The sequence below is a fragment of the Lepisma saccharinum genome, chromosome 25 (assembly GCF_977018435.1).
Source record: "Lepisma saccharinum chromosome 25, izLepSacc3.1, whole genome shotgun sequence".
In the NCBI taxonomy this organism is placed as follows: domain Eukaryota; kingdom Metazoa; phylum Arthropoda; class Insecta; order Zygentoma; family Lepismatidae; genus Lepisma; species Lepisma saccharinum.
Window position 1 is genome coordinate 54716596 of NC_139253.1, and position 13164 is coordinate 54729759.

At 39.2% G+C, this 13164-nt stretch overlaps 1 protein-coding gene across 1 annotated transcript in view; it reads left to right on the forward strand.

Annotated features, from left to right (window-relative positions):
- The first annotated feature begins 6395 nt into the window (after window positions 1-6395).
- Window positions 6396-13164, forward strand: part of LOC145978789 (uncharacterized) — a 69439-nt gene continuing 62670 nt past the window's right edge. Inside the window, exon 1 of the mRNA XM_083111608.1 lies at window positions 6396-6485. Within this exon, the coding sequence (XP_082967734.1) occupies window positions 6459-6485 (27 nt within the window). The 5' untranslated portion in view covers window positions 6396-6458. The remainder of the gene's footprint in view (window positions 6486-13164) is intronic.

The window sequence follows — 13164 nt, forward strand, 5'->3', positions numbered from 1 at the left end:
CATCTTCGGGTGTTTGAAGTAGAGCAAGTTTTTTGGACTCAATATCCAGCAGTTTTCGTTCTCAATCAATTGTCTCTTCGTGTGGTTTCTTCTTCCTTAGACGAGACGTACCTGCTTTGAATGGGGAAGATTGTGTTGTTCGTTGTGGAGGAGCAGATGCTGTTTGTGTTTCATTGAAACTCACCTGAGAAAGTTCAGTATTTGTGTTTTCGTCGACACTTGCATCTTCTTCCAAATCACCACCTTCATGACCGTCACTCACCATTCCAGACACCTGTCTATCTTCTGATGCCTGTAATGAAACATTTCCCTCCGTTTTTCTGGGGACTACTGTATCCTTTAGAAAAAGTAGCTTCGTAAAATACTGCCACTTTCCACGATACGTTGCCGCACATTCTTGGGAGCAGCTCGATTTGGATTTCGGAATTTTCTTAAACTCTTTCGCAAATTGGTCTCGTAAATTGCGTCATTTCTTTCTAGCTTAATCCTCTGAAATCAAAAGAGAAGATACTCACTAAGTAACTAACTAACTAACTCTAATTGCATTGTGTAAACCTATTTATTATTGTTCTGCCTTGATGAATTGTTCTGCATTTGTGAGTATTAATAAATTTGTACAACATTTCATTACAAATCAGCATCGTCTGAACAAGCTAATCAATATGCTTATGCAATTCAATCTGATCTGTCTCACTACATACTGCGGGCAACTGTGAAAGGGTGTGGAGATAATTCATCCACTTGTTTCCAACTTATACAATATTTAAATTCTTCTCAAACCCCATAGCTCTTACATAGTTAACCTTACTTTCCCAAATTGCATTGCAATACACAAGTTAATCATCGAGAATTCTTTAGCATATGGGGTTATTCGTGTTAAAAGCATGATGACTATATTTTTTTAAGCCATCGACTGGAGTGCAATGCCTCTAAAATGGGTGGGTTTTTTTCCTTCCAGATACCTATCGACTGGAATTGCATTCAGACAGATTGCCTTCACATTTCGCATATCTAAATCATCTGTTACGTCTATAGTTATTGAGGTGTGCAAAGCCATTTGGGATTCTCTTCAGAAAGAACACATGCCTGTGCCTACTGTTGCAGATTTCAATAGAGTTGCGCAAGACTATTTTGAAAAGTGGAACTTCCCTAACTGTGTTGGTAGTATCGATGGGAAACATATAAGAATGAAGTGCCCAAGCAAGTCAGGCAGCATGTTTTTCAATTATAAACAGTTTTTCTCCATAGTGCTTTTGGCCGTTGTTGATGCAAGGTACAGATTTTTAATGATCGATGTGGGTGCATATGGCAAAGAAAGTGATTCTGGTGTATTTTCTAACTCAGCACTTTATCAAAATGTCGAAAATGGTTTCTTATCGTTACAAAAAGATTTGCAGCTGCCCAACTTCCATCAAAAAGCCCCATTTGTGTTTGTTGGAGACGAAGCATTTCCATTACGAACATATCTTATGAGACCATATTCTAAAAGAAGAGTTCAAATAATGCAGCCGCCTCATATTTCAATTACCGTTTATCGCGTGCTCGAATGACAGTGGAGTGTGCTTTCGGCATAAGTTCTGCGAAATTTAGGATCCTATTGAAACCAATTGAAACTAGTGTACAGCATGCTGTTCATATTGTTAAAGCAATTTGCATTCTGCATAATGTTATAATTGACATAGAAAAAGATCCTCTTGTAAACGTCTTGGAAGAAAATGTGATGGACAACAACCTACAGCTCTCGAAGGCAAACAACCGCGCTTCGAGAGCAGCAGAAAATGTACGAACCGTATTCTGTGATTACTTCTCAGTGAATACAATTTGATGGTTTTGTTCATCCACTCACGACTTTCACATAATTAAAAAGTGAAGACTGTATGTGTATTCCATTATTACTTACTTGCAATTCCTGTACTCTCAGCTACGGAATCCCACTCCTTATCAACAATTAAACGATCTTTGTAACGAGGGTTTCTTTTATCCCACAACATATTTCTTCTTTGCACTTCTGCAATAAGCCCTTCCATCTTTCTTGGCGACTGGCCACCGGACGTAGGACAGGCTCATTTCTGACTACAAGTTTGATCGGATACGACTGCCGCGTTGCTCGCATTGCCCCGCACGCACCGTGCTGCCCGTATCCACGTTGGATATAGCGTTAGTATTTTCCGACCGCCCAGTTTGTGGCGTAGTGTACAAACATGCATGTACACTAATCAGACGCTAAGGTTTATAACAGCCTATAGTACGGGGCATTGGAGCAGGAACGTTTTTAATTTGGGGGTTACAAAATTCGAGCTCTATACACACATGCACGCATGGATATACGTATATGTGTGAGAGGGGAGCATCGGAAATGCCATTTTATAACAACAAACATGGGTTTCCTGTTCAATAATGCAAAATTTGCACGCATAGTTTTTATTTAGGCTATTTAGAATTTTATAGTTATTTTAAATATATGATTTTTAAACCTGTTGTAATATTTGTTCTCATTCTCGTCTCGGTCTCGACTCAAAAGTTGGTCAAAGTTTAATTTAGCTCCAGTTTATGTTCAGATAGGCTAATCAGGAGAGGATATAGGTTTAAATTGGAATTGGAACCACCAGTGGCGGCGATTAGGGGAGACGTGGGGGACACTTGCACCGCCACGTTTTCCCACTTTTGCACCCGCACTATGCTAAACCTTATCTTCCAAGGCAAAGTGAACTTGCCTTGCCCCCCCCCCCCCCCGTTTTAGAACCCATTCGCCGCCACTGGGAACCAATATACATGTGCCTCTTTCCTGGATCAATCTAAAGACTACTTGAGGGATGAAGAGGCTCTTTATTTCGCCTCAAGTCATGAAACATATAGTATAAGCAATGTATACATTGTCTCACAACGTATAGAGGTCATTGCTGCAAACAATTTTTCTTAATAAATCTTTTTCAGCTTGATTTATCATTTCTATGCTGTGAACCCTAGAAATGCGAATTTTATCCTGAATACATGAAATCAGGCAGCAAGGGCTTACAACTGTAACTGTTTGATTAACTTTGCAATTGCAATAAACAAAATAGGCTATATGACTTATTTGTCAATTATGTCTGAAATAACTCACATAGTTACGTAAATTCGAGGCGAAACCGAGAGGAATCCGAAACTTGTACGTATCAGCACAATATTTATTTTCAAAATAATCTCTATAGATAGGTTTAACTATACTTTTCATCCCTTGACAAATTTAGAAAAAGAAAATCGGTGAGCTCCCTCAGGAAAACTGAAGAAATTAGCTGCTGAATGCTAAATATGACATACTACGATGTGAGTATTTCAGTCTGTGGTTTCATTCTATTGTGTTTCATTGTTCCAAGTTGGCTGTATAAGGTCATAGAAATATCTGCAAATTATTTATTTGTTAAAATTACATGGCATTTTCGGTGCATTATTTTTTTATATTTTGGGGCAAAATAACGAAAATATAAATTCTGCTTATAATGACGGAATATGAATATATTTAATTTATATGTTTCGAAAGTATTAAAAATCCACATCTTTTGTGACAATTGCATCAAAGAGAGGAAAAGAGGAAGAAAATTTTAACCAAGAGTGACTTGAAAAGTGAATTTTTGTTATTAAATAGTTAGTGTGTTTTACTTTCTTATGGTTTTATGGAAGTTAGAATACAAAATTTCATGCTCTCTCCACCATCCGTGAGTCTCATGTGATTTTGTCCATTAATGGTAGGTGCAGAAAATCGGTAAATCCTAACGACTTTCTGGCATCAGGAAATTGCATTAAAATGCAAGAACAGTCACTTATTTCTCCTTTTCACCGTAATTGCGTAGAAGAACGTCGCATATCCACATGCCTAAATTGTCGAAATTAGGCATAGGTATGTATTTACTTGTTCAGTTTTGAACGTTGAATATTTTGACGACTTGATAACATTTTAGAGTATGTTAAAATTTTGCCATGATTCCCTACTTTTTTCTGTTAAAAAGGAGCTGAGAAGAATCTTTCTCATTTACTCATTCCGATGCAACATTTATTTCCTGAAACTTATTGTACAAAAATTTCAAATTTTCAAACTTTACGGTATAGTTTCGATAAAATGTAACTATTTTTATAGTTGAAGTATATAGTGTCTGAAAATTCCATTTCGAAAATTCGAAAGTGAAGCTTAGCGCTACTCTTCTGAAGCATATTTATATATTCTTCCAATCAATTACATCTTTAGAATTGTGTACCCCCCTACACATAGAAGCTGAAGATTAGTTTCCTAAAACCAAACTTTATAATAATCAACCATTTTACACTAATTTTCATGCCCTTAGAAAAGTTTTCCCGCAGTGCAGATCAAGTGTGGTTTTGATTCTGTTCGAAAGGAAGATGATGTTTGAAAACAAGGAACTTTTTGTGTTTAGGTACTAGAAAATAGTTTCGTTGAACAGCTACTAAAACAGTTTCTTTGAACAGCAGCACCTTGCTACTGTCAAATTACGTGAGGGGGTGGGTACAGCTTGGATCAGGGATTTAGGGGGTACTGTACCCCCTTTCAAAAATTTTTTGAGGTACATTGTACACCTGTACCAACCGTTCCTGCGCCACTGGTACAGGGTGAGAGCTTCAAGGAATCAACAAGAAATTATATGAAAATAACATTTAATAGAACATTTTTAATGACCAGAAATAATTGAAAATTAACTAATGCTTGGTAATATAGACAATTGTAGGTACTTTGCAAACATGTATGACATTTCTGTAGGCTATTAAATCTTATTTCAACAGTAAGTAACGCCATGCATTATGATGCAATCAAGTTTAGGGGTGTAAGGTGTGCCTTTTCAGAAGGGGATTCAAATGTCAACTTCACTTCCACGTATTACACCCTCGTCTGCATTCTTTCTTGTAGTTTAACGTGGCTCTGGCGTCTAGAGTCACAGCCAGTATAATTTTCTGTAGGTTTTGCGTCGGGGTGTCTAAATGTGTTTCTTGCTGTCCCTTCATCTATCTCATTCCCATTGTCGCGATTAGACACAAGTGGAAGAAAAGCTACATAAAGTAAGCTAATTCTGTCAGTCAATTAAAGCAATCAAGTTTATTATCAAATAATTTGTTGGAACTATTTGCAAAATTTGAAATCTTGTGTCACTTTCCTTATTTCATTCGCAATATACCTAGATCTTTAATAGTTTGTGACATTGCAAATTGTTGCATTTTGTGGGTTAAACTTGTAACAATATGTAAAACATTCAACCTGCAATAAAATAGAGTGAGCACTAACGTACGCACGACCTTTGTTTGGGGGGGCGATCGAATTGTCAAGGTGGGTATTACATAACAGCGTTCTAGGAGGTTATACACTTTAAACAATTTCGTAATTATCATATTGAAACTTCATTCTTAATGCTGTTTAAAGACAAAAATAGTTATCAGGGGCCATTTTACACTGGGTTTTACAGACTTTTTTTTACTTGTTACACTCGATATTTTTAATTTTTTCAAAAAATTTGGAAGCGGTTATAACGCTATAGCCTCATCAGGTTGCCTCACCCCGTGCTTACGCTAGTGTGAGTGATGGTATGTAGGTATGTAAGTATGCTAGTGGTAGTACCGTACCACTTGCGGATCCTTAGATACTCGCGTATGAAAATGCTAACACTTTCCGCGTCATATTTTCATCTCCGTGTACCCTAGCAAATAGACGATACTGAAGTCAAAAAATAGAAATGTAAGTCTAACTTTAGCAACAGCTATCCTTTGACAGACAAATCTCGTTCAGGGATTAGCCTTCCTATTAGTCGCCAAGCAGTATGTCTTCACGAATGATTAACTGAAGCAAATCCGCTTTTGCTGAAGAAGTGTTGAGAGGAAATGTTACATAATTCTCACCTATCGTTAGCGCCAATTACAATCCATTGCATTCACTCTCCCCATCATCATGACTTCCCCCTCCCTCGCCTTTGTAGGTCGCCAACTGTTCCACTTGGCTGGTTGGGGTAACAAGCAGTAGAAAAGAGGGTCGGCTATTCCGTGATATCAATCAATCGTCCCGCTTCCTCGTGTTTAACGTCGAGTAGGCAGCATTGATCGATACTCTCTGAGCTCGAATGGTTAAAAATGAATGTTTACTTTGTATGTTTGCTCTGTATTAGACAATGCACTGCTTTCTTTCACTTGTTTTTTAGCATTATCTATCCCCACTCCTTCATCATACCCGAATAATGTATTTTCTTGGCTTCTAACTTCTGCTTCTATGTAGTTGAGCATTTTCCCAGCAGATGTCTCTGATCGTTTCCTAGGTAACGCCGGTTGTTGACACCGTGCCTAGCAGAAGGAGTTTTCCCCGCTGCTTCCTAAGATTTAAGGCATCATGACTTGACTCCCCTTTATTTTGAGGTTTGTGACTGGTAACTGCAATGGATACCTTGAATGTATTCAGGTGACAGTGAAATTGCTGTGAGAGAAGAAAGATGTCGTGTAACTATAGTGCGAACCAGGTATGTACGCTCCTCTGTGTTTATTGCGTAAGTTTGTGCAGGTAAATGTCAAGAGTGCAGATCCCAGTAAGTCTAGTCCTAATTAGCCAATATCTGTGCATAAATCCAATATATATATATATTATGTACTTCGTAGTATTAATACACATTTGTGTTGTAATCAAGGGGTCCTGGATTCGACACCCGATGGAGGCACATCGTTCGGATCGAACTTTAAACCGTAGTCTTACGATCGCATTAATAGGTGAAATGATTTAATAGGTATTAGAACTAACGCCCCCCTCCCAAGGCAATGGCGCGTCTCCCTCTCCCCCAGATCATATCATAATCCACATAAAGTATTTAATTACGACAGTGTGTGTCTGCAACTATTCCATTACTGAAAGTTGCCTTTTTTGATTGATTGATTGAGTTTTATATTATTGGCACATCATCACATAGGCAATTTTCCCCCGTCACGCAATACGGGATAAGACCCTTGACTAAAACAAGATTGAGCACAGGCCCCTAAAACAAGAAAATAAAATCATTAACCAGTGGCGCAACAGCCCGTGAGGGCCAGGGCCTGCCTACCGACTACCGGCCTCACTCCCGCCTGCCGAGATGGGAGATCATCCAACCAGTTACGGGGTGACGTGTGGTCAGCACGACGAACCCCCATTCGATCTGGTAGGTTTCCGTGATCGGGTTACGCTACCCATTCGTAGCTCCCCAATTTCCTCACGGTGGTGGGTGACCACCGGTCCCAAACACAGGCCGAAATCTCAGGAGAAACGTTCTTACGTTTCCCCCAGGAGACTCGAACTTGCGCGCGTCCCGTAGCAGGAGCCTAACGTATGACGACTTTGACCGCATGGCCACGGTCCGAGACATATGTCTCTTAATGTCACTCAATTTTGAAAAGTAATAATTTCATTCATTACTTAACAAGAAATAAAACTGTACTATCTCCGAGGATAACATTTCCATACCCTAGTTAAAAGCTGAGGCTGTGAAGGTACAATCAGCATCTTCTACAAAAGGGCAATCAAGTAGGAAGATATCCTGGCCGAGGGGTCAGGAGCCAGAGCCTCGTACAGTTACCGGAGTGTTCTCCGAAGAGGTGAGGTAGAATTTAGGGTGCTTTATACCACAAGGTCAACCTTTACACTTGTGTCGCCTCGGTCGATTCTGACCATTCGCGCATTGTAATCCGGAAATGAAGTATCTGTGAATATGGCAAACACACATTTCGAATATTCTGGAAGAAAATTTTACCTGTATTCAGAAGCAAAAATTATAACATTTGTAATTTGTTTTGGCTTCGGAAATTTTTTCAGAAAGGTATGTTAGATTCAAGTTTATCTGAAATAACTCAAGTTTATCTAAAGAGTGTCCCAAAAAAGTGTTTACACTCTTTGAATGTTAATAACAGAGAATACCAGGTGGCGCAAAAGTCAGTTTACCCAAAAAGCACATTGATAATATTATTACGATGGTGTATGCACTTCTTGTGCTAAGTAATATATATTTTAGGTATACGGTTGGGAATAGTGTTGCCCACGAGACGAGACTTTGGCCTGTCTCGTCTCGTGGAGTCTCTTGGAAATGCTGTCTCGTCTCGAAAATATTCGTTTGTCTTATGGCACATGGTCAATCTCGTCTCGTCTCGAATTTTTAAAAGCCTGTCCCGTCTCGTCACGTGGGCAACGCTAGTTGGGAACATTGTCGTGTGACACTGGCAACAGAGCACTCGTTATTCTTTTGTCGACAGTTGAGTCTCTGGCTTGTTTTTAGATGACACATTTGAAGAGTGGATAGGACGCCGTGGTACCACTGATTGGCATGTACGTTCTTGTGATTTGACGCCATGCGATTTTGCTTTGTAGGGAATTGTTAATAATATGGTATACTCATCATCACCGGCAGATTTGGATGCACTGAAAGATTCAATTATCAATGCGTTTCATGTCATCAACAATCATACAAGATAACTGCATCGTGTTTGCAATTCTGTTGTTCATCGTTGCACACAAAGTATTGCAAACAATGGAGGACACTCTGAACAAAACCACTGAAACTTGAATTTTGTGTATCTACTTGAATTTTGTATGTAGAATTTTGTGTATAAACTTGAATTTGTGTATGGGTAAAGCGACTTTTGCGCCACCCTGTACATTGTATAAAGCGTATATTAAAAATAGGCTAACTTGACTGAACTTTTGAAGCTGCAATGTCTACGATGAGTATGTGAGAGCACGTGTAGGCATTCTGTTGCCTTTAGTTTCGTCACAGCCCGACAGGCGGTAGGCATTAGTATACACAAAATTACAGAAGTGAGAAATTTTTCTTTCGAGCAACGTAAGAAGTGTCGAATATCCATCCAGATCTCCCGTTTTAAAACGGTTAGATTTCTACCTGTGGGGAACTAAGAACGATGCCACAAAGCCACGGACACTGGATGACATGTGACATGTGATTGAGACTACCTGTGCTTCCCTTCCCGTGGAAACCATATCTGTTTCTTTTCAATCTTTGATGTGTTCTGTATTGCTGGCAATAAACATCTCTAACTTTAAGGTATGCGACACAAAAAAAGTTCATACTTGCTGTTAGTAGTGTTCCTGTTATTGACATTCAAAGAGTGTAAATATTATTTTGGAACACTGTATTTTATATAAAAATTGTAAATGGTAAGACTACATGATGTAATTCTATAGGCCCTAAATCCACAGAAACGTTTAAATATTGGCCGGGTTGTCTAGACCAGTGGTATTCAACCTGGGGTACTCGTACCCCTGGGGGTACGCGAGGACTTTTTAGGGGGTACGCACAATTTAAAATAATTATAAATAATGAAAACTGTTTCTGACAGAGATAACTTGAAAATGTAATAAAGGGAAGCAAAGAAAATAGACATTTCTTTGTCAACATTTTCCTCAAAGTAAATATAAAATGGGATCGATTGAGGATTTCATGTTACTCCTCCCACCGACCACCAGACTAAAGTATTCTAACTCTGATATATTTTTAAAATTCTTAATAATTTCATAACATTAGAATTAAATTTGTCGTGGGACTGTTGTGTAAATTTGTCCACAGATGGTGCTGCTTCACTGACAGGTCAGAAAACCGGTCTTGTTGCTCGTATTCGCTAAATGAACCCTCAAATAAATTGAGAACATTGCATTATACACAGAGAAAATTTGGTCGCGACTACTGATTTACACGAAACGCTGAACATTGCTGTACAAGTAGTCAACTTAATCAAGTCGCGTGCACTGAACTCCCGTATTTTCAAAAAAATGTGCGAGGAGATGGGATCCGCACACACAACTGCTTATGCACACCGAGCTGCGGTGGTTATCGCGAGGACGCGTATTGACTCGCCTTTTTGAACTGAAAAATGAGGTAAAATGTTTTCTTTCAAAATTAAAATCCGATCTGGTGACGTAGTATTTTGAGAATGAACAGTGGCTTTGCCAACTAGCTTACTTGACGGATATATTCAACAAATTTAACGATCTCAATCTTCAACTCCAAGGCTTCGACAAAAATATTTTTAAAGCCCGTGAGAAAGTGAAGGGATTTTATAAGAAAGTATTACTTTGGATTGATTGCGTTAATGAAGGAAATATTGCAGTTTTTCCAACTGTGTTGGAATATTGTGGACAAAATTATGTTAGTATTGCTGGTGAACTTCAGGAAATAATCAAATTCCACCTAGAAAATCTCAGGTTACAGTTTCTGAAATGCTTTCCAGAAATTGAGAAAGACGATAACACACAAGATTGGATTACAAATCCGTTTTCCACCACCGCCATCAATTCCTCTGATCTTCCTGTAAAATTAAAAGAAAGTCTGCTGACAGATCACTTGAAATAATATTCGAAAACGTGTCTATTTGCGAGTTCTGGTGTTGCGCACGCTAAGAGTATATTGAACTTAGTGACACTGCCATCACACGCCTTCTTCCCTTCCCCTCCACTTATTTGTGTGAGCAGTGTTTTTCTGCATTGACAGCCATCAAAACGAAACAGAAATCGCCTGAATCAAGAATCACCATTGATACTCGCACTAACGAAGATTCAGCCACGAATCGAGGAGCTGGTGAGCAGAAAACAAGTTCAGCCATCTCATTAACAGGTAAGAAATATTAAAGTTCATAATATATTTTTGCTGTACCCGTAATTTTCCTTTATTTATTTTATAATTCTCCTTTTTATAGTAAAACTGTATTATTTAATAGGTAATGATTTGCCCGAATTAAGGATAACTCGGGAAAAGGGGGGGGGGGTACACGCTTGAGTGGAAAAGTTTCTTTAGGGGTACGCGGAGAAAAAAGGTTGAATACCACTGGTCTAGACATTTTGTAAACAAATTTCTACTATAAAAAAGTCAAAAGTGTTAGTTCTACGGCCTACTTTTCTGATTGTCGAAAGTGTTCTTTGCAAGCCTTCGGGTTTTGTTCCTGAGATACCTAAAAGGCCATGGATAGATCCCTCTACGAAATTGTTAGGAGATTTGAATCTATTAATTATTACAGACCCGCCAGTTACATATTCATTTCACATAGAAAAGGCAATCGGACACCGTGATCAGTTAGGGCCTGGTTATCTGTTACTTGTCAAGTACCCGCGTCCGGCTTCTTTGGACACCACAGGTATCGTTACATTCTTGTATCGGACTTAGTTTTTAATGCTAAGGTAACACCTAGTCCGTTGCCAGCGATACAGGTCGGAATCTTCCGTTCTAATCCTCGAACGGCTTGTATTTATTGGTTACATTTTGTTGATGTTGTCGCTGCTTTCTTGATCACAATTCTTTGATTTGATATCACCAGCTTTATGTGATACCACTATTCGAAGACGTAGCTTTGCGTAGGATTTCTTGAAGTTGCTGTTGCCTGCGAAAAGATCAAAATGCTTGTTAGCGGTAAGAAAAAGGTACCCGACTGAAAACCACAGGTCGCCTTATTAGACTCTGCTGGTGATTATCAATCGAAAGGTCCTAGTTGGTTTTAGGTCAATACCTCATCCCCATTCTAGGTTTCCGAAGTGATCCTCAATCAGCTAAGTCGTCGTCCAACTGATTAAAAATCCTGACTTGGAGGGACTTGGGAGCGGAGCACATACCAGTGAAAACCACAGATGTCTCCATATTTCTATCAAATTTTCTCGCTTTTATAGCGGAAGTTTGTTGATTGCGTTGCAAAACGACTTTCAGCAGTTTGAGGTAACCAAGGGGAGAATTTAGCTTTTAGCTTTTCTGGCTATTCACAATTTATAAGCAATATATTAAGATTATTCTTTAATTTTTATCAATCCTTTTAACTTATAATTTTATCTAATATCTGCAGCGTTATTTGTTTTGTTAAAATATAATTTACATGTGTTCACATTGATCTCCATAACATGCTGAGATTTGAAAAGCGGCCGTCATATAGGAGCGTCCTGAACATATAAATTGAAGGAAGCGGCGTCCCTATAGGTGAGTCCTTGAAACTATTGACATGAAAGTAACTCTCATAGAGGGGTACCTATCACTCCATAAGCCAAGCTGAAAAGTCCGATTCGGAGTAACCCAGCTGTGACCAGTTGAAGCCCCTAGAGGACCAGCAACGCGGTTTCACACTCCGTCACTTTTTCTTACTTTTAATGAACGCTTTGCTTGATCTGACCCCTCCCCCCTAAATTCTTGGCTATTTATGTATAGTCGTATTTCGTATATTTTTGTTTTTTCGCATCTTATCTCTGCCTTTTTTGGATAATCGAACCGGATGAATGACGATTAGATGAAAACGATGACAGAACGTTGACAAAGAAACATCCAAATCTAGTCGAAGTCTCGAACTTGGAACCTTCGCTAGCGAGACAGGAAATCTACCGCTTAAGCACCCCTCTTATTGGACGAGTGGGTTGAGTGTTCGACGGACGACATAGGTTCCTCGAGCTGTAGCACTGACATGGATGTTTCTTTGTGAGTGTCCCTTCATAAAGTTAATCTTATACTCATCTTTACGATGAGCTCAGCGAGAAAAGCGACATGAAATGCTAAGAAGAACGGAATACATGCAGTGGCTGCGATTAGGGGGGTGATGAGGGCAGTTGCCCCCCACACTTTTCGCCACTTTTGCCCCGCACTATGCTAAATCTTACATGCAAAGGGAAATACACTATACTTGCCCCTCCAGTTTTGACACCTTGAGACGCAATCGTCGCCACTGAATACATGTAAAATCTCTCCTTTTGTTACACTAATATTGCCAGTAAGAAGTGAACGGAGATAGGTTCGTATGCATTCTGAACAATCATGGGCGCCCTCAGAGGAGCTGAGATTTTTGAAAAGACATCATATACTTCAAATTTGAAATTGTGGTGTGAAAATATGGACGAGGGGTGCCGTGAAAGACAGCAAATTAAGTGCCTATTTAAGTTATCCTAGTGTTGGAGATGCTATATGAGAATTCTCTTAACTGGGGAAAGCATCACTCCATGTTTCCCCCACTTTAGGAACTGCTGGCCATCTGAGAAAAAATCCTGCGGGCGGCCTTGTCAACGATAAAATTTGTCATACTTTACATGCAAAATAGGTACTCTCTGCTCTGTGCAACGTGCCGTGAAGAGACGGATCTCGATCTTTTGTAGAGGTGTGCAGAGGTGATGTGATAAGCACCACATTGTTAAAAGTAAAATTCTCC